The 27,568-nt window shown below is 41.3% G+C and overlaps 1 protein-coding gene across 2 annotated transcripts in view; it reads right to left on the reverse strand.

Moving 5' to 3' along the window:
- Window positions 1-27,568, reverse strand: part of ece2a (endothelin converting enzyme 2a) — a 123,325-nt gene that overhangs the window by 55,017 nt on the left and 40,740 nt on the right. For both annotated transcript variants that reach the window (XR_008388708.1, XM_053651263.1), the window contains exon 2: window positions 22,177-22,460. Coding sequence is in view for 1 of the 2 variants with exons in the window: in XM_053651263.1 (XP_053507238.1) it covers window positions 22,177-22,460 (284 nt within the window). In the remaining variant the exon portion in view is untranslated. The remainder of the gene's footprint in view (window positions 1-22,176; window positions 22,461-27,568) is intronic.

Raw genomic sequence — 27,568 nt, forward strand, 5'->3', positions numbered from 1 at the left:
CCCTCAGTGTTGGCACAATTACGGGCAAGGGGAGAGAATTGGCCGACATGGTAAAGAAGCGCAAAATTGACATTCTCTGCGTACAAGAGACCAAGTGGAAAGGCGGCAAAGCGAAAGGAATAGACGGAGGCTACAGACTCTTTTACCATCGGTCGGATGGGAAAAGAAACGGAGTGGGCATCATCTTGGCTGAGAAGCACATAGATCGAGTCGTAAAGGTGAAGCAAGTATCAGACGGAGCAATGAGACTTAAACTCCAAGTAGAAGACATGTTAGTAAACATAGTTAGCGCGTACGCCCCACAAGTCGGATGCAGCAAAGCAGAGAAGGAGAGTTTTTGGAGCAAGCTAGAGCCCCTAGTAGAAGAAATTCCGAATGAGGAAAGACTATTCTTAGGAGATGACCATAACGGTCATGTGGGTGGAGGGAACTTAGGGGATGAGCAGGTCCTTGGTCCACATGGGCTGAAGATAAGAAATGACGAAGGTCAGAAAATCATAGATTTCGCAAAAAGCATGAAGCTCGCAGTGCTTAACACGTTCTTCTTCAAAAAAGAGAAACAACGTGCTACCTACTGCAGTGGAGAGAAATGCTCCCAAGTAGATTACATCCTCTGCAGTCAGAGAGATTTAAGAGAGACTAGAGACTGTAAGGTAATAGCCGGGGATAACATGGCACGGCAACACAGACCAGTAGTATGCTGCACAACCAGTAGATGCCAGAAAAGCAAGGAACTCAGACGACAACCACAGACAAAATGGTGGAAGCTCAAAACGGAGGAGGGGATGAGTAACTTTAGAGCGGAGGTAATGCGAGCAAACGGAGGAGAAAGAACCCTGCCGTCAAACTGGACTACTACCGCCAACATGATTAGGCTATCAGCAGTAAACACCCTAGGTTACTCCAAAGGGCTGAGAAGAGAAAATAAGGAAACGTGGTGGTGGAATCCAGAAGTACAAACCAGCATACAGCGGAAGAAATAAACAAAAAAACTATGGGAAACAACCAAAGATGAAAGAATTTCAGAAGAGTACAAGAAAGCCATCAAAGAAGCAAAGAAAGCCGTGGCAAATGCGAAGCGAGAAGCCTACGACAAACTGTACACATGAATAGAAGATGGAGGAGGGGAACGGGAACTGTATCGTTTAGCACGCCAACGGAACCGTAGTCGGAAAGACGTTCAGATGGTGCGCGCAATCAAAGACGAAGACAGAAAGGTACTGACGAAGACTGTTGAGATCCAACAAAGATGGGAAGAATACTACAAGTAGCTCCTGAATGAAAAGAACCAACATGGAAAAAGATACAAACAAGAACTGGAGAACAAAGAAGAAGTACCATCGATCAGCAAACAAGAAGTGCAAGCAGCAATGAAGAAAATGAAGCCCAACAAAGCTACGGGACCGGATGAGATCCCTATCGAAGCCTGGAGATGCTTGGGCGATATGGCAATAGGGTTTCTCACTGGGCTGTTCAATCACATATTGAACACCAAAGTAATGCCAGCAGAATGGAGAGAAAGTGTTCTAGTACCCATCTTCAAAAACAAGGGAGACGTACAGAACTGCTCCAACTATCGTGGTCTGAAGCTCATCAGCCACACTATGAAACTCTGGGAGAGAATCATAGAAGATAGACTTGGCAAAATTGTCCCTGTCAAAATTGTCCCTGCAACAGTTTGGATTTGTTCCGGGCAAGAGCACCATAGAAGCTCTGTTTGCCCTGCAGTTGCTCATGGAGAAGCACCGAGAAGGGCAAAAAGAACTGCATTGCATATTCGTGGACCTGGAGAAAGCACAAATAAAGTCCCACGCGAAGAGGTTTGGCACGCCTTGCACCAGTCAGGTGTGCCAGCCAAATATGTCAGAGCAGATAAAAACATGTACGCTGACAGTACGACCAAAGTCAAAAGCACTGTGGGAACCACAGACAGCTTTAACGTTAAGGTTGGACTCCACCAGGGGATGGACAGATGGACTCCGGCAAGAACCACCATGGACGATGATGTATGCCGATGACACCGTACTATGCACGGAGAGCAAACGCCAAGCTGAAACAGCACTGGAAAGCTGGAGAGCCGTGCTCGAAAAAGGGGGACTGAAAATTAACAGCAAGAAGACCAAATACATGTGCATTGGTGATCCTGAAAACCATGACTCATTGAAGTTCAATGATGGAAAAGAAATTGAACAAGCAGATAACTTTTGCTACCTTGGATCCATTGTGGAGAAAAATGGAATGACCCGACAAGAGGTCAACCACAGGATCCAAGCAGGTTGGGCCAGCTGGAGAAGAACTACTGGAGTCATGTGCAACAAAAGAGTGCCGGCTAAAATGAAAGGAAGCATCTACAACAAAGTGGTGCGACCAGCCATGCTGTATGGTCTGGAAACAGTGGCTACCACAAAAAGACTTACTGCTGCTCTGGAAGTAGCAGAGATGCGAATGCTCAGATTTTCGTTAGGCCACACTAGACTAGACAAAATCCGAAATGAGCAAATCAGGAAAACGGCCCAAGTCGCGTGCTTCATGGACAAAGCAAGAGAAGAGCGACTGAGATGGTTTGGGCACGTTAATAGAAGAGGGGTAGAGTATGTCAAATGAAGAATGCTCAGAATGAAAACCCCAGGAAAACGGAAGCGGGGAAGACCGCTATGGAACTACATGGCCCAAATAAGCATCGACTTAAAAGAGGCCAGGGTGTCGCTGGAAGACACCCACGACAGAGACATTTGGAGAAAATTGATTCGCTGTGGCACCCCTGAACTAGGGAAAAGCCGAAATGAAAAGAGAGAGATTCATCTTCAGTAATTACTTTATGTTGGTCAGAATCACACTGGATTTGGAGCCAAGAATGCTGGGCGTAAGAAAAAAAAAATTACACCCTAGATGGGATGCCAATCCATCACACACATGCACACACACTTTCACACACTCATTCACACCTAAGGATAAATTAACATAGATAATTCACCTAACAATATGTTTTTAGGAGGTGGAAGAAATTAGTGAATCTGAAGGAAACCAACACTGACACACTGGGAAAAGATATGAAACTCCATACAAACAGAAATATTGTGAACATGAAATAAATCAACATGCTTAAACTTAATCAAAACTAACAACTAAACAAAAGCTAAAGATATTGAATTTGAAAGTGCGAAATTAAAAATAGATCCCAGATGTGAATTGCCATTTTTGTTTTTCTGTTGCAGAAATATTTAGTGTATTTAAATATACTACTTCTCTTACTTCTATCACATTCATCCAGGTACCCTAACCTATTTTCCCCATTCCAAAGACTGTTGGACCAGACACAAAAATAGCTCTATAGCTGTATCTAATTAAAAAGTCTGCTCTTTAAACTAAAATGATTCAATATCAACTGGAAGAATTTTGTTTTCTAGAATAATCCAGACACTTGTTCAAGCACTGCAACACTTGCACTAACCAAAATCGAGATTTGGTAGGAAAATTATACACTTTTGTGACAATTGCAATAAACAATGCAAAATAAAAACATAAACAATAAAATCAACCTTTTAAAAAAGGTTTCAATTTTACTCACCCTCATGAAACTAACAAAGTAAAGTGAAATTCCTACACTAATAAAAATTTAACTATAATAACAACATTACATTTTCTGTGCATGTTGCTTGCTTGTTTCTACCTATTAAACAAGATGTATCTTAATTTTTAATCTGTGACAAAGTGTATACTGTAGTTACTTTTAGACCAAAGCATCCATAGCCACCAACTAAATAGAACCATTAATCCTTGACATGCTCAATACTCAATATTGTATTCATTCCATATGTTGATGTTGCTCCTCCTGAAACAGGAAGAGAGGGTACATTGAAATGTTTCAGTGACTTCCAGAAAACCCAAAAGACTCAACACGGAAGTAGGAAGTTGGAGCTTAAAAAGCTCATGAACTAGCAACAAGCTACTTAGATAACATTAGTGATATGAGTGATCATATTTATGTCATATACAGTATCTCACAAAAGTGAGTACACCCCTCACATTTTTGTAAATATTTGATTATATCTTTTAATGTGACAACACTGAAGAAATTACACTTTTCTACAATGCATACTATACTTTACTATTCTATACTTTTCTTGCCAGCTGTTTAGACATTAATGGATGTGTGTTTAGTTATTTTGAAGTGACAGCAAATGTACACTGTTAAACAAGCTGTACACTCACTACTTTATATTGTAGCAAAGTGTCATTTCTTCAGTGTTGTCACATTAAAAGATATCATCAAATATTTACAAAAATGTGAGGGGTGTACTCACTTTTGTGAGATACTGTATGACCTCACATGCTGACCTCGGGGTTGAGATCCCCTTCCCACAAGTTGGAAGGTCAGAAGTTTCGAGTTACAAGCTTTAGTCAAATGCAGCATTTCAACAGTGACTAATCAAACTGGCTAAATAAGCAGCCAAGTTTAAATAAAGCTTGTTTGCAACTATGTAGGATCTCCCACTGCCACATTGTTGTGTTCAGTGTCTTAGAGCATAGACTTCTAATCACTGCACCTTGCATTGATACCAGGCCATGGGTTGTTTCTTACCCACCTGCAGCACAGATTTGCCTTTCCCTTAGGGCATTTAACACAGGGCAGAAAAATAAAGCTGGATCAAGAAATGGGCTCTATCTCCCTCACACTGCATACTAAATTCCAACCATCTTTCAACACAAAAGGGGTAGTATGGAAGGGGAATTAACATGCAGGAAGCTGCACAATCACAACTACACAAACTAGATTAGATTGATTAACGAGAAGCTAATGATATGTTGTTTGTGTACGAGTTGGCTCTTTTAGGTGGTAGGCTAATGCTTTCACTCTTGCAGTGTAATTTAATCAAAATGCTTCAGTGGAAACCTCTTTTTAACATCTGAGCTGTTTGAATGGTGTGTGTGAGACGCATGTGTTTGACTTTCAGCTGTGTATATGAGGCAGTGTGAAAGGGAAGATCAGCTGCACTGCTGCTTGCTGAAGATATAGTCAGGGAATTAGGAGCAGCAACAAGCTATCAGGATAAATAGAAAGGCTCAATAACACTAAAGTAGTGAAGCTACTGTATACACAAAATGTGTTATTTCTTAAGGTAAAATGGGATTTCATGGACCAATTTACAACATAGATACAGCAAGGATGAAGAATCACTGGTCAAAAATGTCAAAGACTTTGTCCATTTAGAGGCAAAAAAATAATAATAAACTAACTACACGAGAGCCAAAATTTGACTCGTATTGGTGATCTGGACCAAATAATCTGACTCACTGAAAAGAGCAAGAATCTATACAGGCAGCTTCTATAGAGCATACTCACAGAAAAAGCCAAAGTCATTCTGTCCCATACTCTCAAAAGGAATCTACTGAAAATCGTGTCAAACACTGCATTCTGTGTGAGAGCTATTGAAGAAAGTGTCTACTGATTAAAACCCCTCAAAGCAGATATAAAGGGAGGGCAGGAAAAGACTATATAGTCTAAAAGAGAAAGCAAAGAAGAAATGCTCATATATAGTGTGATTTCTATAAATAAATTAAACATTTATAGTTATCATTTCTGAAACACTTGACTTTCTTTACACAATTCTTTAAATACGGATATAGCGATATTTCATGATCCACAGATTAGCAGGAACTAAGCCACCGTCACTTTTTTGTACTTTTTACATTCATCCTGCAATCGGAGTCATAATGTAGCCACAGTCATCTGTTACCAGGAGCCAAAATAGCTAATCTGGCCATGCCTCTCTCTTTCCCCCGACAATCACAGTGAAACTAGCCAATCGAGGGTGTCTGTGAGCTCATGTAGGTGAATAGTATGGCATGGTGTGCAGTATGACAGCCAAATAGTTCAATTTTGCTCTCGTCTGACCAGACTACACTCTCTCAGTATTTCATAGGCTTGTCAAAATGAGTTGTAGCAAACTTTATACGAGCTTCGACATGCCTTTTCTTTAGTAATGGAGTCTTGCAGGGTGATCGTGCATAGAGGCCATGGCAGTGCATTGCCTATTGTTTTCTCTGTGACAATGGTACCTGCTAAGGATGTCACGAGAACCAATATTTCGGTACCAACCTTCTTAAAATGTGAAGGTACTTGTTTTTCTGCAGTAGCATCGGTACAGTTGGTAATGAAGTTACCGAGGTTGCAATTCTTCCGGAACTGAAGGGGGCAGCAAATACGCGCAAGTGTTTTAGTCGGTCCACAAGTGGTGAAGAAGAAGAACGCCTACAAGCACACGAGAAAAACTACAGAAGTTTAGCTCGTCTGACTCGTTGAGAGGAAAGGTGGCATGGAATATGGAAATACTTTGCATACGAAGCGGATGACAACAAACATATAATTCATGCTCTGAAGCTGGTGTGCAACCGATGCTATCATTCATTTCAAACAAAGTGAGGAAACACCTGGAATTTGGCGAAGCACCTGAAAGACGGTCCTATATTATGTTAATTTTGAGGGCAACTATACATGCAATATAAATGCATGTGTCACGAGTTCCCCTCCGTGCAAAGAGCTGGAACACAGCGCACTCTGAAGCTCGAGGGCACGCTTCTGGGTTCGCATACGACATTGACTTTGTTTTCTTTGTACACGTGTGTTTGTTATGGTTGATGTCATGTCTCTGCCCTTGTCATGTTATTGGTTGTCTCCTAATGTGTCTCAGGTGCTTATATTTTCCCCTTTGATTTTGTTTGGTATTTATACCCATGTGTCTACCGTCGGAGCAAAGTATTGTTAGTGTCAACTAGTTAGTGTCTCTACATACCAAACCGTTGTCTTCTTCGTTTAGCATCCATGGTTTTGATCTTATTCTCGTCCTCGTTATCTGATTCCAGTTTTAGCCTAGTTTATCCTGTTTGCCGTTCGCCTGACCATTTGCCTGTTTAGCGTTCATGGTTTTGATCTGATTGATCTGATTAGCCTAGTTTATCCTGTTTGCCGTTCGCCTGTTCAGACCACTCTTTTGTCTCACGTTTTGGATTATTGTGCCTGTTTTTTAATAAAGATCTTTCCTGCAAAAGTACCCATCGTTGTCCTCGTTGTCCGTGACAGAATACTATGCCAACAAGATGGAGGCAGCAGTTCAGCAAGGTCACCCCGTATTCTGTTTGCCGGCATTTGATTCTGTGCACTTTCCCCAACTATTTCCTATGGGCATCCCAGCACCATTCGAAGGCTTTGAAAGCCCATTGGTAGGATTCTTTCTTCAATGCGAACTTTATTTCTCAAGCCTGATGGATCCCAAGCCCGAAGAGAAGCAGTGGTTGGGGTTCATGCTATCCCAGTTCACCAACCCAGCACGCCAGTGGGCGGAGCTCCTAGGTACCACAGGTGTCTCCAGCCTGAGAAGCATGGCCGAGTTAGTGGATATCTTGAAGGTGTGTTTTAAAGCAGATCCTCAGTTGGATTTATAGAGCTTTTTGGGGAGAGCCAGCATGACGGCTGAAACCATGAGGCCCTTCACCACGTATTACGACAAGTTCACCACGTATTATGAGTGACCAGGTCGACCGGGCAGCAGTGGAGGTAATACAGACATGCAGGACTGAGGACTGCCATAAAGAAGCCAACCGCCGATGTCCTACATGCTCTAAACTCTAACTCTAAACCACAAACGGTCCCACAAGAGAGCTTCAGAGCTCGAACCTGAGACCCAAAAGGCGGTCTCCAGCCCAAAACTCACAATGCTCTCTCATCTCCAGAGCTCCAGCCCAAGACCCAAGAGGCGGTCTCATCTACAGAGCTCCAGCCCGAGACCCAAGAGGGGTCTCATCTCCAGAGCTCAAGCCCGAGACCCAAGAGGCGGTCTCATCTCCAGAGTTCCAGCCCGAGATCCAAGAGGCGGCCTCACCTGCTGAGTTCCAGTTGGAGGTCAACAAGGCCACCTCTTCTCCAGATCCCCAGTCGGAGGTTAACGTGGCAGCCTCCTTCACGGAGCTCCAGCAAGAGACCCACAAGGTGGTCTCCCTTACAGAGCTCCAACCTGAGAACCAGGAGGGGGTCCCATCTGCTGAGCTCCACCATGAGGTCAACAAAGCAGCCTCCTAAACCATGTTCCTGTCCAAGGTCGACAAGATGGCCTCCCAAGCCAAGTTCCTGTCTGAGGTTGACAAGACGGCCTCTCAAGCCATGTTCCTATCCAAGTTCTGCTCACTCCTGAGTCTGCTGATGCAGTTAACCGAGTTCAGCCTGCAGAATTGAAGTAGAATGACCCGGAGCCTCACCACTCGACTGAGGACGTTGCCCAGCCTCCCTATTCAGCTGAGGATGCCGTTCAGCTGAGGATGTCTCTCTGTCTCCCGCCACGGCTAAGAGCTCTGCTTTGCTTCCCTTCTCTGCCCCAGACGTCACTAAGCCAGACTACTTTATGGACGTCACTCCACTTTCCCACTCCGCTGAAGACATTGACATATGGAAGGCATGACATAAGACACTAAAATTTAAAACTCATTGCTTCATATCATGAAGAAGCTTTACAGAAATAAGTGCCCTAATGAGCAAGACAATGGATACAGGGGCAAGGAAAACTCAGTTTAATCGCAATTTAGTGTGATTATAAGTCATTGTGATTTTGAAACTCCCACTTTTGGTCTGCAGCACTGTCATACTGGAACATGTTTGGGCCCCTTAGTCACAGTGAAGGTAAATTGTAATGCTACAGCATACACAGAAATCCTATACAGTTGTGTGCTTCTAACTTTTGCCAACAGTTGCCATAACATCAGTTGGCAAGCACTCTTATCCAGAGGAACTTTTCCAACCTAGGGCATTCACACCATGCATAAAGTTCACAGTAATTAAATTATTCATTTCTGTGTCCTGTGGCTCAGACATGGAGATGACAATCAATATTTGCTCAGTTATTGTATGTGTGACAGAGGCTCTCAAAGGTGATCACACAGTTTTATGACACAGTGGTCATCTCTCTGAATCTCTGTTTAGTTTATAGTCAGTGCAGCATGCCATCTGATTGGTCACAAAGGTGCATCATCGTCACAGTTCTAACCATTAAAGCAGTGGCAAAAACTCGCCTCCCTGCACCAGCAAGTTACATCAGGAGATTTAATGCTGCATTACAGAATTACAGCTCCCAAGATACACAGGCACGTGGGGACATTTTGCCCATTAAAGACAGCACACACACACACAATACACACACCCACTCACCAACATACACAAGCACATACACAAAAGTGATACCATACAACACAGAACTTATATTTGACATTGTGACCTGAATTAGTAAATATACAAAACTGAATCATTAACCAGGGCCTGAGAGAAAATTACCACAGCAAAAAAGAGAAACAGTGAGTAATAAAAGCTGCACTTCTTCTAAAAGCTTATATAAAATCACCCCCACCCAAAACCCTCGGGCATCCAGTGTTTCGTGTCTCCATAGCAACCCTGCTCTGTGGTCAATACTGGCTGAGTGTTGCCGTGGGAACAGCAAACCAGGCCACCTCATGTTGTTTCAATTTGATTTAAGCTGCAGTGTGTATTTGTGGGAACCGGGAATCACAAACAAACAAATACACACACACACACACACACACACACACACACACACACACAAAATGGTGGACAACAGTTTAGTTCAACTATTATTGCTTATCGGTCTTTATACCACAGCGCTGTTGAATTCTGAAGTGTAACTGGTCAGAAACTGATGATTAATTTTCTGACAACAGTGCAGCTGTAAATAACAGGTTTATATTAAAGCACATGTTAATACATTAGAATTTCTACAATAATGGCTAATTCACAGGGACTTGTATGCCAGATGTGCAATGTAATCTACGGCTAATAATAAACTTAAACTTATTTAAAAACATTACTTAACAATGAAAAAAGCCAATTGTTGATATGGTGAAGTGTTTCATTTACAGTCTTACATTGAGACAAAGGTCAAAATAGACAAATCACCTGAACAGGATCTCTGTTTTTCACAAACACACATCTACAAACACACACACACACACACACACACACACAGAGATCTCAAATCACAAAGATTCACTTGTATGTTTATTGTATTCATTGACATACAAGGACTATCTCTCCATCTCCTCAGTCTCTGTATGGAAGTGCACACAAGGAAAGAAGAGGCTAAATAATGTGTGTTGCTCAAAATAAATACAAACAAGACAAACAAGACACCTGTGAAACCTAGAATGTTTACTTCCATTCACAGTGGTTCATTTGGGTTCTCTCTTTAAAAAAGAAAAAAAATTCAACTGATATTACATCATTACATTATGAATTAACATTGCATTGTGTTTAATGAATGCTTGTTTGATTAGAAAAACAAACAAAAAACCACCAGAAGCATTTCTGATTTCTGCTGCCAAGGACCAGAGGATCAAAATGCAAATTAAATCATCAGTATATTGTGTCTACACATGCTTCAAATACCAAACAATGCAAGAATTAACTTATACAAGAGGAAAATAACACGTGACTTATGCATTAAAAAGTGTTGTTTCCCCACATCACTTGGCTCAGAGTGCCTTTATTTAGGACAGTCTAATTCCAGCCACTTCCCGGACTTGACGTCTGTCAAAGTTTAAGTTCATTATGTGTTCTTATTTGCACTGAAATATGTAGTATTCAATAGTGGATAAAAGCTCAAGGAATTTTTCAAAATATATTTTGATTGCATCTGTGAATTAATAGAAATGCTACTGATTGTGTGAAATAGACACACCATTTAAAATCTATTTAAGATTTAAGATAAAATCGAAATCACAACATGGCAGTCATTGAGTTATCTGCAAATATCGACTAGCTGGCTAAAAGAATCAGTATTAGATCGTATTGTCATGAATCTTGCAATTTACACCCCTACTTAGTTATAACTTACGTACAAACGTTGGCTACTGCATCCAGCTTTATTGAAAATCTCCCAGATATACTTTGATTAGTTTGCCCTCTGAACACATAGAACTCGATCAAGTGAAAGAATACTTAGAGTGAACATTTTGATTCACTGATAATTTAGTCCCCTTTTAAAAGAACAACAATTATGGTGGAAAAAAATCTACCACTGTGGTATAATGATCACACTGCCTCCTTGAAACAGGCTACTTCAAAGTTAGAATGTAAATGGAATTAAACTGATAGACTTCCAATTTGCATGGAAGGGGATGCTTCTTAACTATAATTCTTCTTCTTAACTTCTTTCCTTATGTGCAGTTCCATACAGAGACTAAGGAGATGGAGAGATAGTCCTTGTATGTCAATGAATACAATAAACATACAAGTGAATCTTTGTGATTTGAGATCTGTGTGTGTGTGTGTGTGTGTGTGTGTGTGTGTAGATGTGTGTTTGTGAAAAACAGAGATCCTGTTCAGGTGATTTGTCTATTTTGACCTTTGTCTCAATGTAAGATTGTGAATTAAACACTTCACCATATCAACAATTGACTTTTTTCGTTGTTAAATAACGTTTTTAAATAAGTATATTATTAGCCGAAGATTACATTGTACGTCTGGCATGCAAGTCCCTATGAATTAGCCAGTATAAATTCTAATGTATTAGCATGTGCTTTAATATAAACCTGTTATTTACAGCTGCACTGATGTCAGAGCTGGTGCAACAGAAAATTAATCAACAGTTTCTGACCAGTCACACTTCAGAATTCAACAGCACTGTGGTATAAAGACCGATAACTATAGGGCTTTTATTGCCAGTAAATCAGCATCTTCTCTCTCCAGAAGGCCAAAAAATTTTTGCAATCTAAGATTCTTATTTAATATTGCAGCAAAGTTAACTAGGAACAAGACCACCAAAGAAGCACAAATAACAACTATAGGTAGTAGTAATGATTTAGATTGATTTAGAGTCAGATTGTTTAAATTTGATAACTAGTTATGCTGGGACCAACATAATAGCATCAGAGCAATTAGAATCTTTTACATCAATCCTACAGACTGAATTATTTTAATTGATTTCTTCCTCAAAATCATCAACTTGTGTACTTGATCTGATACCAACTTGTGTACATGATCTGATCTTGATCTAAACAAATACTACCAGAACCAACTTTCAAAATTAAACAACTGAAGACCACAATGAAAAAACGATCAGAGTCACAAAACTGTATTTTTGGAGTTGTGCATCCACGGCTGTTGATTGAGCATTGAAGAATGATCTCATGAATGTACTTTGATGATAGAAAGATCAGGGTCACAGAATTTTCCATTTAAAATAAAGCCATGCTATGGAAACATGATCAGAGTCCAGTCACATGACCGAAATCAGCCAATAGGCTTTGAGTAATGGCGGACGCCCAGCTGAGTGAATTTCATTGTTAACTTACGGTCAAATTTCTTCAACATATCTCATTAGTAATTGCTCTCAGCAAACTTCAGTACTAGATCAAACAACATGGACGAGTCTCCTCAACAGACTGATAAACCAAAGAAGAGACAGATACATGGAAGTAAGGCAGAAAAAGAACTAAATGACAGAATTGTGGATAATATTTAAGTTGAGACTGATGTATAATGTATATTCTGTGAGTTTTCAGTATTTAAGTGATGTTGATGATGCTCAGTTGAATAAATTAGTTCATCACTGTATTACTGTGAATACCCACGAAAGAAAGATTAGAGTCCGCACAAGCATTTTTTCATGCTTCAATTAACACAATGTAAACAATAATGGCTGATAACTTTTGGTGTCTTCATAAAGACTATGAATGGGTCCAGTGAACATATCATCAAGATTTTCTCTGTTCTCAACTATTATGACATAAGAAGGTTCTGAACTTTTAAATTCAAATTCTGGAATTCAAGCACAATGTGACTCTGATCGTTTTATCATTGGCGCCTTCAACTCCAAAATAGTATTGGCTATGTAACTAAGCTTTAAACTAGCAGTTATTAAAACACTAATTACAAACCTGACCTCGACCCTTGTTGGCTGTCAAAACTATAAGGCAATGTCAATTTTATCCCATTCCTCAGTAAAGAACTTCTTCAACTCTGGGATCTTGGTGGGTTTCTTCACATAAACTGCTTGCTTCAGGTTCTTCCACATTTCTATTGGATTAAGGTCAGGACTTTAACTTGGCCATTCCAAAACATTAACTTTATTCTTCTTTAACCATTATTTGGTAGAACGACTTGTGTGCTTAGGGTCGTTGTCTTGCTGGTAACAATGGTCTTGAATTTCCTCACTGTGTGCACAGTCTGTCTGACTGGTGATTGGTGGATTCCAAACTCTTTAGAGATGTTTTTATAACCTTTTCCAGCCTGATGAGCATCAACAACTCTTTCTGAGGTCCTCAGAAATCTCTTTTGTTTGTGCCATGATACACTTCCACAGACCTGTGTTGTGAAGATCAGACTTTGATAGATCCCTGTTCTTTAAATAAAACAGGGCACTCGCTCACATCTCATAGGCATCCCAGTGATTGAAAACACCTGACTTAATTTGAATTTCACCTTCAAATTAACTGCTAATCCTAGAGGTTCACATATTTTTGCCACTCACAGATTTGTAATATTGGATCATTTTCCGAAATAAATAATGATGACTCCTCATAATGACTAAGTATAATATTTTTGTCTCATTTGTTTAATTGGGTTCTCTTGGGGTTTACTTTTAGGACTTGTTTGAAAATCTGATTATGTCAGATTTTGTCAGGTAATTATGCCAGGTAATATTTATGCAGATATATAGAGAATTCTAAAGTGTCCACAAACTTTTGAGCACCACTGTAGGTAGTAGCTCAGCAGCTAACCTCATACTGACACAGAAAACACACATAATTACTGTTAATTAAGTTAGATTAATTAAATTAAAGTTAGTTAAAGTTCTCAATATGAACAGTAGCAAACAAATCAAACGTTCATGGTGTTCAGACATTTTCAGACTTCAGACTTTATTTTCTCAAGACAATTCTTAGGTCTTATAAGAGATCTGTATGTGTTATTGAAAACCAGGCAATGTACAGATTTTAATCTAGTTGTTTGCAAATACATATCAATACCAAGTTGCAAATGGGTGGCTAATTCTCTTAAATCCTTCCCAGAATCTTTTACTCAGGATTTAGGCCTTACCACTGTACTGAAATAGCACTGGTTAAAGTAGTAAATAACTGATCAAGGTTGTGTCTCCTTGCTTGTGTTGCTTGATCTCAGTACAGCTTTAGATCACAATATTGTTCTACACTGCCTAGAAAATTTGTGACTACGCATGCAAGTAAAGTTTGGGGTTCCACAAAGCTCTCTTCTAGGAACATTGTTTTTTCCCTATATATACACACAGGTGCATCTAAGAAAATTAGAACATCGTGGAAAAGTACATTTTTTCTGTAATTTAATTAAAATAGTAGAACTCTCATGTATTCTTGATTCATTACAAATAAAGTGAAATATTTCAAGCCTTGTTTTGTTTTAATCTTGATGATTACGGCTTACAGCTCATGGAAATCCAGTATCGCAAAAATATTAGAAAAAAAAGAATTTATAACAGAAACATTGACCTTCTGAAAAGTATGTTGAACAGGTACAGGTTCTTGAGTATCAATGAATGTTTGCACCTTTTGTGTTGTGTATGATTCCCTCGATTGTCCTCAGTGTAAAAAGATGGATCTCAAAATCATATACTGTCCCCTCCAAAAGTACTAGAAAAGCAAGGCCAATTCTATTGTTTTTGCTATACATCAAAAATGAAAATGAGACAAAATATCAGAATTTCAGTTTTCATTTCCTGATATTTACATCTAGAGGTGTTAAACAACTTAAAGAATGGCACCTTTGGTGGCAGACCACCCACTTTTTCTTCTGAATTCATTCCACTGCTACCAACATGAGTTATATCATCAATAAAGATTAGTGAGCCAATTCCAGAAGTAGCCATGAAAGCCCAAGCCATGCACTACCTCCACCATGCTTGACTGATGAGCTTCTGTTTTCTGGATCATGAGCAGATCTATTCGTTCTCCACACTTTGGTAGAGGTTAATATTAGTTCCAGAACCTTTGTGGCTCATCTCTGTATTTCTTTGCAAATTCCAATCTGGCCTTCTTATTCTTACTGCTCATGAGTGTTTGAATCTTGTGGTATAGCTTCTATATTTCTGCATTTGAAGTATTCTTCAAATGGTGGATTCTAATACTTTCACCCCTACCATGTGAAGGCTGTTGTTGAAAGTCTACACTTCGATCACATATTGAATGCTTCATATTATATCCATGGTGTATACGGGTAACATTTAAAAAAAATTGTCACTGTCCAAATACTTATTGACCCAACTATATGTCAATACAGTTATTGTGTTTTTAATCCAATCAAGAAATTGCCAGACTACAGATGAGTGATAAAAGTGAGCACTGCATGACATCACTATTCTTGTGCTCGTGTGTACCTGTATTATGGCTGTGGGAAGAAAAGACACCAATGGGTTTACGTGGATTCATCATTTATTCATGCACTGTTATCCATAATTGACTGTATCAATTCTGCCCTCTCTCTTATTCACAGATACACAATCTTTCTTTCTTTCTCTCTCACCTATTCTGTTTCTTTCTCTTCTGCAGTGAGATGTTTTCCAATTCGTCCTAAAAACAGCAGAGCTGACCTAGGACATCACATTCCATTCTGCCTGCCTTGTAATCCGCTTGCAGTCTGGTCACTGAAGACTAGGCGAGTGAGGTGATGTCACTGACACATGAGAGCTGGTGAAACAGGTGATGTCACTGACACGAAGAGACCCACTCTACCATGCTGAGGTCAAACACAGGTGTCATTTTAACATCTCTCCATCATCCTCCATCTCTTTCGCTCCCCATTGTCCTGACACACTCACAGGGATCAATTACAATGGAGGGCAAGAGACGTCTGTGTTGAATGGGTTGCTTGCAGATAAGTAGTTTGGACTACAAGTATTTGTGTGAACTCACATGGGAGGGAGTGATGGGGTGAAAAAAGTCATTCAGAAGTCTATGAGGTGATTAGGGTTTTATGCATGATGATGTCAGTGTTGAGATGAGTGTGTGCAGTGTTTGTAGGTGCTACCTGAGAGTTTGATATACTGAGGACAATGTAGAGTTCAGTGACAAATGGCCATTTATAATTGTTGTCAACTGTTACACACACATTTATTATACAATTAACCTGCTATCTAATGTTATACTGAATGCAAGAAAGAGGATTTAAAATGTTTGACAACCCTCCCGTACTGAGACAAAAACATAAAACCTGTTTACTTAAAACTCCATTATGATGGAAGTTTAAAGGCAGTTGCACAATTACCTCAACAACTTTTTAAATGCACAAAAATAGAGGAAAGAACCTCTTACCCAAGCTGTTTACGTTTATTCAACTTTCCAAAATTGGAGCAATACTATAACAAGCAATTCTGGTTACTAATATTTTCCCAAAGGTTTTGTAGTATGCATTTAGACTTTTCACCAAGTGAAAACTGACTACACTATGAACCACATTCATTAAATTATCTGTGCAGTTAATTTATTGTGACTTGATATAGACACAACTAAAATAATACACCAGTGTCTGACTGGGGATTCTGGGAATTTGCCACCCACATGCAAGCTTAGTTTGTTGAGTAGTATTTGCTAAACAACTGGGTTAAAATCTGTACATTACTTGGTTTGAAATAACAAACAAAGATCTCTTACAGGACTTAAGATTTGTCTGGAGAAATGCATGATGGCTGAACAACTGAAAACTTCAATTAACAGCAGTTAAACACCATTTGAGATTTGTGAGCATTAAGGATTCCTGGAGCTTTATTAAGCTTCTTCATTTTAGTACATGTTTACTGGTCAGTACACTACACTAATATTAAAAATCCCCAAAACCATTGTACTGCTTACACTTCATGACATTTGTCGCCTGTAATCTGTTTTTAATGTAGCTAAATATAAAATAAGTAATGCAAGTTATCTGAAATATCTTATTAAATCACTTATCAGTAAACAATAGAGAGATGATATTTTCTTAACTTTCACCAGGTGTCTATTATTTCTTTAAAGTTTTTTTCAGACATCACCTTCTACACAGGCATAGCACAACTTTAATGGTGGAACTATTTTAGATTTCTGTTTTAGAAAACACTGTCATAGTTACACATACCAGTGATAACAGTAACACAAATAAAACATAAATACTGCATTATGCTGTCAGTCATAATACAAAATGCACTTAATGGGTTGCAAGCAAACTTGATGCAGCACTGAGCTCAACAGAATGGAACTGCACTTACCTAAGACAGGGGTTCCCAAACTTTTCCAGGGCAAGGCCCCCCAAATGGCATTAACATTTGACCGAGACACCCCCTTTTGCAAGATGTCTTTAAAACACATTAAAAATACAGACTTCCTAATATAGATCCCTTTTTTATTAATAATTACATCTAACATCTTTACATTACATGAGGAATTGATTGTGTGTGTGTGTGGTTGTCTGAGAGTGAGAATTTATTTTTCACACCAAATTGTTGAGGCCCCCCGGGCGCCCCCTACTTTGAAAACCACTGGCCTAAGATATCACCTTAAATAAAGGTCACCTTATTTATCAGTTAATTCTACTTCATAGCCACATTTCCAACAACCAAACACTCTGAATTACTAGTAAGTGCTTGTTTCTATACTTCGCTAATGCTTCACAGTGGCAGGCTGCCAATCGGTTAGAAAAATCAGTTAGCCAATTAAGTAATTACACCCACTGCTGACAAAAAGAATGAAAGAAATGCATTTGCGCTAGCAGAAGCAATAGTTGAGAAAAGAACCAGAGTGTGAGAAATGATGTTGCTTGTGCATACATACTGTGACCTCGTGTGTCACAGCTTGCACTGCACGTGAAGGTTTAAAACAAGCACGCAAGTTCTCCCCTTTCCATGCGTGTACATCTATTTTCCTCTCACAGTACTCAATAATGCGCTCAGATTTCTGGCACGGATTTGTCGCCATAATGCATCCAGGTGGTTCCAGTGCATGTGTGAGCAAGCGTGCATACAGCAGGGGGAAGGGGAGGGGCTAAGTTATTTGGAGTGAAAGATGGCATGAGGGCCACAACAGCCTAGGTAATTAATGGGAAACACGGCAACATACCTCACACTATATTTTATTCGCCATTTCTGTTGCCATTTTGGTCGTGCATAGGTCTTGTTTAATCTTGTTGTTCATTATTATTAACTTCTGACACCATATAGAGCCTTAATGCACATTCCTGTTCTAGAACATTTTAATTTATTATTTTCATTCATTCATTCATTCATTCATTCATTCATTCAACTTGTCCATGACTTCACATTTTTTATATGGGTGTGTGAATGTGTTTTGTGATTTGTAGAATAGAATTTGTGATTTGTAGAATAGGATTTGTGCCCCTGCAATGAAGAATTTGAGAAGGTGTTTATGGGAAAACACTAGAATCATTGAAATATTTGAGCAGCCCTGCATCCATAAATTTTAATACAAACATGAAATTAAATTATTTTAATGTTTTTTTTATCAAGTCAAAAGTTTATTAAACAAAAAAGTCCTGTGGTGCGACCATGACAAGAGTCTGGAACAGGCAGAGGTCAGGCGAAAAGCAAACAGAATATCAGAGGTGAAACAATATGCAAAAAAGAAAATAGGCACAAAATCTAAACACAAGCAATCACGCAGAGAATGAAGGCTTCGTATGGTCACACACACTAAGGATTGGAGTGTATACTTCATAGTGAGTGAATGTTTTGAAGGTACTTAAATACTGTGAGTGAATTAATGAGATGATTGAATCCAGCTGTGCATGACCAGAAGGATGACGTCCATGACAGGCATGTTTGTAAGCCACAATGTAGGATGCAGGGGTATGAACCCTAAACCCCGGCAGTGTTCCTTGGGTCCATACCCCTCCCACTCATTAAGGTATTCCAGCTGACCACTCCTACAATGAGAGTTTAGGATATTTTTCATCAAGTAGGCCGGCTGGCCTTCTAGGTCCAGGGGTGGTGGGGGGCCACTGGGTGGTAGGTCGTTGGCTAGAGGGCCTCGAATGAATGGTTTCAGTCTGGAGCAATGCAACAGTGGCGTGGAAGATCGAGTTTATATGTTACTTTGTTGATTTTTTGGAGAATTTTAAATGGACCTAAATATCTGTGAGTTTCTAGCAAGTGTGAGGTTATCGTAGGTCCCTTGTAGACAGCCATATCTGGTCTGCTGGTTGGTAGTGAGGTTGTTGGCTTTGACATTGATCGGCAAACGCTTTGTTAGATTGTGCTACTTACTCAAGGCGTTGATGAGTGCTTTCCCACACTTGCTCACTGCGCCGGAACCAATTAGCCACGGCAGGCGAATCTGTGATGTAGGCATTCCAGGGGAATAGTGGTGGCTGATATCTGAGCATGCACTGGAAAGGAGTCAATTGTGTGGCAAGGAATTTATGGCGTATTCAGCCCAGGGTAGGATCTGGGCCCGGTCTCATGGATTGGCCGAGCATTAGGTGCACGGAAAACAGGCTATTTCTTAGTTGGCCTGTTCTGCTTGTCCATTAGATTGGAGGTGGTAGCCAGACATGAGACTTACTGTTATGCCCATTTTTACCAAAAAGCTGGTCCACGCTCTAGATGTGAATTGTGTCCCTCTATCGCTTACAATATCCTCTGGTTTACCGTAATACCTGAATACATGATGATGCAGGAGTTTAGCAGTGGCAAAAGCGGAGGGCGGAGTCGGCAAAGGAATTAGGTGGAGGGACTTGGAGAAACAGTCAATGATTACTAGGATCGTGATATTACCTTGTGACAACCAGGTGAGACCAAGGCCGTTGGGGTATGGGCAGAGGCAAGAGCTTTCCCACAGGTAGTGTTCTGGGCACTTTTTATTGTGGCAGGTGGTGCAGGATCCCAGTCAATGGAGGCTAAGATACAAGCTGAGGAAAGGATGAACTCCTCACTATCGGTACAAGATTCTGGTGCATATATACAGGACAGGGTGTTGGCCTTTGTGTTCTTAGAACCTGGACAGTAGGACAAGGTAAAATTCAAGTGAGCAAAAAATAGGGACCAGCGTGCTTTTTGTGGGTTCAGGCGTTTAGCTGTACGAAGATATTAGAAATTCTTATCAGTGTATATGGTGAACGGGTGCTCAACCTGTCGAGCCAGTGCCTCCATTCCTCTGGGGCTACTCTCACAGCCAATAGTTCCCGGTTTCCAATATCATGATTACGTTCAGTGAGTGATAACTTTTTTGACTAGAAGGCAACATGGTGTAGCTTGGGCTTCTCAGCAAATCTCAGAGAGGATTGAGTCCAGGTGTGTGTGATCAGAAGAATGGTGATGGCGTGGAAGCGTGTGTGTATACTGGGACCTTGAGTCTGTGACGGCCATGTTTGTAGGCCGCGATACAGGATGGGAAGTGGAGTCCACTGACTGGGCTGACCTGACAGAGGCCCAGCTGGGTTGACCGGACATTTAGGAGCAGTCTGTCAGGTGTTCATGAAATTTACAGATTAAATTCTTTATGCGGTCTGCTCTTGGGCTGAATTTGCTGGGACGGCAAGAAATTTCAGTCTTGTGTTCATAACGTTTGTAAGAAGATTTCATAAAAACAGAACACTTTCGTATCCACAGCATTCACAAATTATGCTTCAATATTGACATTTCTGAAAGAGGCAGAACCCACAAAAGTCCACTTTGTGGTCAGTGCTAATGTAGTAGATTTATAAATTGTGGCATTAATTTTATTAAGGTTAAAATGACCAGGAATGCATTTCAGAGATACCATGTGAACTAAACCTGGTCATCTAAACTGTGTTTGGTATGTTTGGTATTAATTTAATTAACATACAGCTCCTTACGGTGAGCTCCTCAGCTGGGGGTCCATACTGCCATAAAACACATTGTGTCTCTTCCATTTGATATACTTCAAAGAGGCTCAAGGGTATAAAAAGGTGTTTATTTAGAATACGAAATGTTGCTTTTTGACCATTGAGGGCTTTTTGCCATCAAGCACTTTTTACCATCAGAGATGCTTTACCATCACGCATCCTATGTCCGTGACGCTGACTATAAGTTTTTAAGTTACCTTTGTTTCTATTTTATGCATATTGTTAATTTGTGATTTTGTTATTAATAAATGTTTTAATCTATCTCTAAATGCTCAGTAGTTCTTCTGAAACACAGTAGGATGCATTAAGTGTGCATGGTTTATATGTTTTGTATGATTACTGGAAATAGTTTCCTAAGCTAAAGTTTTAATATGTTATACATGTTTGAACGCAACCTCTGTCAAGCTAATACAAATGGCTAATAATTGCAAGTTTAAACAAAACTTCTGACAGTACAATAGGAAAGGCCTAGGCTTACATGTTCATAGAAACCTCTGACCTAAACAAAATTTAACAAATAGGCTATATAAAAGCCTCTGATGTAGGAACATCATTTTAATGAAAGTTTTGCTTGAAGCTATTTTAAAGTAAATACTATTAGAACACTGCGATTCTAGCCACTGAATGTTAGACACTTTTGACAGAGTAATTGAAAAGAAAAGTCACATATACAAGTATACTGTAGTGAAAATCTGTTAAGCAAAAATCCTAGCTTGTTAGGAACCTGGGGTCAGAGGGCAGGATCTGCCATCATATGGTTTCCCTAAAGCAGCGAGAATTAAAGACTCAACAATGGTTATTGGGCAGTGCTGGGGCTTGAACTCACAACCTTCTGACCAGTAGCCCAGGGCCTTAAACACTGGCCTTAACCACAGAGCCAACACTGACACCAAATGAAGGTCACTACTGGGATTTGTCCCCAGGATCTCCTGTTTAATAGACAAATAAGTTGATCAACTAAGCAACAGTGACACACTTGGCTGTAAAAACAAATAGGGACATTCCAAAAAACTTACTTTTCATTCCACTGTTAATCCTTTCAAATGGTTCCCCTTCTCCTGCATTGATTTACTTGGCTGAAGTAAATTGGTTACCTGGCTGAACAGCCAGAGATCTCTACTTCCAAAGACAACCAAAACTAATTCTCTCTCTAATGTATAAACTACAGCCACTGATCCACATCTTGGGGTGTCAATTTCCTAAGTGAACTAGAAGAAATTAAAATATGTAAATAGCAAATAAAATAATATAAAATGAAAATAAATACCAACCCCTACTGATATACCAGACTGTATTACCTCTTTGAGAACTTCGTGCAGTAGCTGGATGCTGGCATCTGAAATGTTCCAGGGGTCTCGTTCCTCCACAAGCATGGCATCCAGTGTGCCCTTTTCCATGACCACATCAAATGAGGAATCAGGGAAAGCCAGACGACGAGCATCCATGCACACCCAGCTCATGCCCATGCAGTCAATGTGACGCTGGGCCATGCTCTCCACACACACACTTGAGTAGTCCACGTTAGTGATGGTCGTGTAGCCGGCCAGGTACATGTGCAAGCTTAGAGCGCTGTTCCCGCAACCTGAAACAAGAAAAACAAGGAAAGAGTAAACTCAAAAACAAGGAAAGAGTAAATTCAATGTTAAGTCTACATCAAGACTTGCTTGCATGATTTGTCTATAAACATTATAGATGAAATGCTAAATTGAAGTACACTTGTCTTACTACTTGGCATCTCGAAAAGGGGCTATCCAGCTTGCACAATTTGTCTGTACACCAAACGAACCTTAATTCTTCAAACATCTAATTTACTTATTTTTCAGCCAATCACAAAGAGGTTATTAAAATTCCACCAGCTTCAGAAGTAAGCTTCTCATCCTCCTGAGTTAGGGGCTCACAAGCTGACAGACTGAGGGGCTGGTTTGTATAAGATGAAAAAAGGTCTTTGGGAGAAATGAAGGGTTCGGCCATAAAGTTACACCGTGTTCCCAGAACTCTAGTGTAGGCACTCTCGGCTTACTGATAAGGCCTGCAACTCTCCTACTTGTCTAGCCGATGCTATGGCTAAGAGGAGAGCTGTTTTCATAGACAGCCAACTCAATTCAGACCTCTCTAGGGGTTCAAATGGAGGCTGACACAGTGCCTCTAATACAAGAAGCAAGTCCCAAGGGGATACTGGGTTTCATCAAGGAGGTCTCCGTCGTTGAGCACCTTTAAGAAAGTGGGTCACAAGGGTGTGGGATCCAATCATCACGCCATCTACCCTATTATGCATGGTTGAGATAGCAGCTATATATACCTTGATGGTGGAGGCTGCAAGGCCTCCATCAAGACGGGACTGGAGAAAGCTGAGGATTATCAGTATGGAACAGCATGTTGGTTCCTGATTTTGTGCTTGGCACCACTCAAAAAAAACTGGTGGAAAAACGAATTGGTGGAAGGTGCATCAGAGTTGTGGATGCCAGATTCGACCCGCCAGCTGCAAGAGGAGATCCCTCCTCAAAGGGAGACACCAAGGCTCCCTGTACAGTAATCTGCGTAATATTGGGAACCACACTCTCCCTGGCCCTTTTGGGGGCTACTAGTAGTACCTAATGATACTAGTAGTACCCCCGAGGATCCTTTCTAGGGTGGGCAGTATCGATGGTAGTGGAGGGAGAGCATACAGCAGTTGATTTGGCCATGCACGGGCCAGTGCATCTTGGCCCAAGGGGCTTGTTGGTTCCCCCAATAAAAACCAAAGGGGACAGTGTGTCGTTGACAGTGAGGCGAAAAGGTCCACCTCTGCCTTGCCATATCTGTGCAGATCACTTCAGGGTGCAGCTTCCCTTCGCCAGGGTGGGGGATGTGCCGGTATAGAAAATCTGCAGCTGTGTTTTGAGTTCCTGGTAAGTGCATTGCCCTCAGGCTCAATAGGTGTGGATGTGTTTGCACAATAATAGCTGTTGGGCCAGCCTCAAGAATGGTTTGGACCTGGAGCTTCGTTGGTGATTTATATGGTAGACTACAGATGTGTTGTCTGTTCTTATAAGGACATGTCTTCCTACCAACAGTGAAAGGAAATCCCAAGGACTCCCCTGGCCTCTGACTGTCCTGCATTGCCATACAGCTCCCCAGCCTGCCAAGGAGGCATCTGTGGCAACTAGCAGTGAATCTGACCAGCTTGTGCTTGTGTTGAGTGAGCTGCAAGTGGAGATTGTTCAGCCAGATTTGGAGAGACTGTAATGACAGAAGTCCCAAAGGGACCACCGATGAGGCTGCTGTGAGCATACCTAGCAGTCTCAGAAACAATTTGAGGACCAGAGGCCTGCCTCTTCTGAAGCGACTGATGACCTGGAGGATGTTGCTGACTTGCTGTTAAGACGAGGTAGCCCTCATCAACTGTCAGTCCAACTGGATGCCAATAAACACTATTCGCTGACTGAGTATCAGAGAGCTCTTTCCATAATTCACTGCAAACCCTAGCTTGGTAACATGGGAGATCAGCAATGCTGATTCTCTGAGTGCATCTACCCTTGACTGGGAACAGATCAACCAGTCGTTCAGGTACGGGGAAATTTGCATCCCCCTGGCCTATAATGGAGACAGTGCCACTGCAACACACCTGGTGAAGACCCTTGGGAACAGCGAGATCCCGAATGGGAGCACACAGGACTGGTAAGCCCTTCTCTCGAAGGCGAAATGGAGGGCCAGGGCCTTGGTTGTGCTCTCGGCTGGGTAATCGGCCGTGGTATGTACTGAGCCATATTTGTTGCCATAGAGGGTCTCTGTCTAGTGTGGTGTTCACAGCGCAGACTAGCAAACTGTTGTCTGGCCTTTGTAACCTGTAGACTGTGCTCCAGGGCTTGCTGTGCAGCGGGGCCGAACAGTTCCCCAGGAATGACGGGAAGAGAGCGGAGGGCTCTCCTGCAGGGTTCCACAAGTGGAGACTGGGCCAGCCATATTTGGCGTCGAGCGAGGGTTAACGAAGACATTACCTACCCAACTCCCTGGTCATATAGGCGAATGCCTGCAAAGAGGCGTCACTCAGGCTCTGGGCAGAAGGCTCAGGCTCTGGGCAGAAGGGTCAACCACCGAAGCCTGCAATGTCTTGGACAGGGCCAGCATAAGGTGTGACATGGAATTCCCAATACGTCCCATACGTGCTGCTGTGTCATAGCTTCTCACAACGAAGTCATCTGTCAACCGGCACTGTGGCCGGGGACAGCGTGCATCAGACCGAAGTGCTTCATCAGGCGATAGCACAAGGGTGGCAACAGCTGGCTCAATATTGGGCATGCGGTCAAGGCCATGGCTGGATGCATCCTGCATATTAGCTAGTGCTCTACAGTCTGTCGGGAGATGAGAGAAATATCTGGGGTCTGCCCAGCACCTCTGCAGCTCCTCAATATATGGAGCTGAGGGTGGGACACAGAGAGCTGCAGACCGAGAGGTCTTCCTGAAAAAAGTGCTCTGAGGAGTCACCTGGACAGGTGCTCCCCAGACATGCCAAGGCCACAGGCCTGACTGATGTCTGACTGGTCTCCGAACCCTTCAGCGTACTGTGGCTCGTCCCCTGAGAATTGGGATGAGATGAATGGGGGCTTTCACCTGCCCCCTCCTCATCATAACCTCCCCCGATAACTAGGCTCTCAGAGGCCCTAGTGGAGAGTACATCCTCCTCCTAGATCTCAAAGGCTGCTGACAGTATTGGAGGCTGTGCCGTGGGAGGAGACTTTGGTGTGGCTGCAGCAGGACCACTAGCAGGCTGTGCACTGTGTGGTTGCAGATTAAGGAGGAGAGACTTAATCTCTGCAAACTCAGATGCCAAGGTGTCTGCCTTCTGGGCTAAGGGCTCTACCTTTCAGCATTTACCCTTACCGGGGCCCCCCGTGACTCGATCTTACGGCGCTTATGAGAGCTAGGAGACATGGCCTGCGTAGGATGCGGTTGGGTGCCCAACCTGCCTTCTAGCTGGGCCAGCCTGTGCTGCTAAGCTCATGAAGCTGCAGTTCATGCATGCCATCTCAGTCAGTCAATCTCTTAAGTGGTCAACCCACAGGCAAGAGGGGGGTTATGGCCATCCTCTAGTTCAAGAGGGGCCCGGCAATCAATACATGTCATAAACATAGGTAGCAGCAGTGATTAATATCCACGTGGTTTTCCGTGTGTGAACACTTTGCCACGTGGTAATTGAAAACAAAAGAGATAAATATATATACATTGCAGTATCTCTGTATGGTAACACAGCTGAGATCACTGTGATGCAAGATGGTGCAGTTACAAGCAACGCTCTCTTGCACCGTAACTAATAAAGAAATTCCTGAACTAAATAACGGGGACAAAAAACAATGTTAATGTATGTCTTATGAGGGTAAATGTTATGTAATGGAGATGAAGACAGATGCAGTTGCAGGTAAAATAACTTCAAATCACACACACAGGTCAACAAATCCAAAACGCTACGCAGGTTGAATGTCAAAAACAGGCAAAGGTCAAGCGATGCGCAACCAGACTATAGCAGGCAAGGCAAAGACATAAACAGTAAACTAAAGCGGGTCCAGAAAGACAAACAATATCGAAAGGCTTGGTATAGTCAGGTGCACAAAGACAAAACTGAGCGTATAATCCGCAATCTGCTTGTGACTGAAAGACTCTGGCTGTGTCCGACTATCCATACTACCCTACTATACAGTAGGCAAAAGCAGTACGCCAAAAGAGTAGTATATTCAAATTCCCAGTATTCATAAAACAGAGGTAAGAAATACCCAGATGACCTACTGCTTCCGCCAAGATTCTGCACTATGGAACCACTGGACACTGAAGATACTGCGCTATCCCATAAGGCAATGGAACTGGCGCAGAAGAGCTATCAGGATCAAAAATAGTGCATCAGCTCTTTTGAAATTGACACTGCGAACATGGCAGATGTAGTAGGTCCGGATTGTATTCATGCTTACCACTTAAAGTGATCAGTACATTCTATATCAACAGCTGAGCAGTTGGTACTGAATCAAATGCAATAGGTACTGTCACAGTATGCGATTTCGGACACAGCCTCTTTTAAAGAGTCCTTGTATGTGTGAGGCTGATTGAGCACAGCTGTGATCATCAATGTGATCTGGGGAATATAGTCCGGAGCGGCCATGTTTGTAGGCCACAGTGTCTGTTCTTGGATTGCTGTGATCTGACAGTAAACATCATCAAGGGAAATGCATGAACAAATATATAAAAAGTCAGTTCTCTATAAAATCTGCAGATAACATTTGTAAATAATATAAAAATTAATACACTAATTAGGTTTCCTTATTATTTTTTTTTCTATGAGATTTAAAAGGAGATGCACAACAGTGTCCCAGTCTAAAATAACTGTATTTTAATAAGGAATAAAATGTTTTAATTTAATAGGTGGTTTTATTAGGCTGTGACCAATTTAGTCTATATTTGTGCATGTCCCAGCCTCAGCCTGAATGTAACTAACAAAATCAGCAGGGCTGTCACATTTTGCCACCTCTGTTCCAAAACCATGAGTAACACTAATTATCACTCCTTTCATCTGGCTAATTAAAGAGGCTGAAACAAGTTGTGACTTAGCAAAAAATGTAAATCACAAATTCTCTCCTTTTCTCTCACCTCTTTCTTTTATTTTCTATATCTTGATCCATACTTAACAGTTATGGCAAAAATCTGAAAAAATGCCAACAAATTCAA

This window comes from Ictalurus furcatus, chromosome 20, assembly GCF_023375685.1.
Source record: "Ictalurus furcatus strain D&B chromosome 20, Billie_1.0, whole genome shotgun sequence".
NCBI lineage: Eukaryota > Metazoa > Chordata > Actinopteri > Siluriformes > Ictaluridae > Ictalurus > Ictalurus furcatus.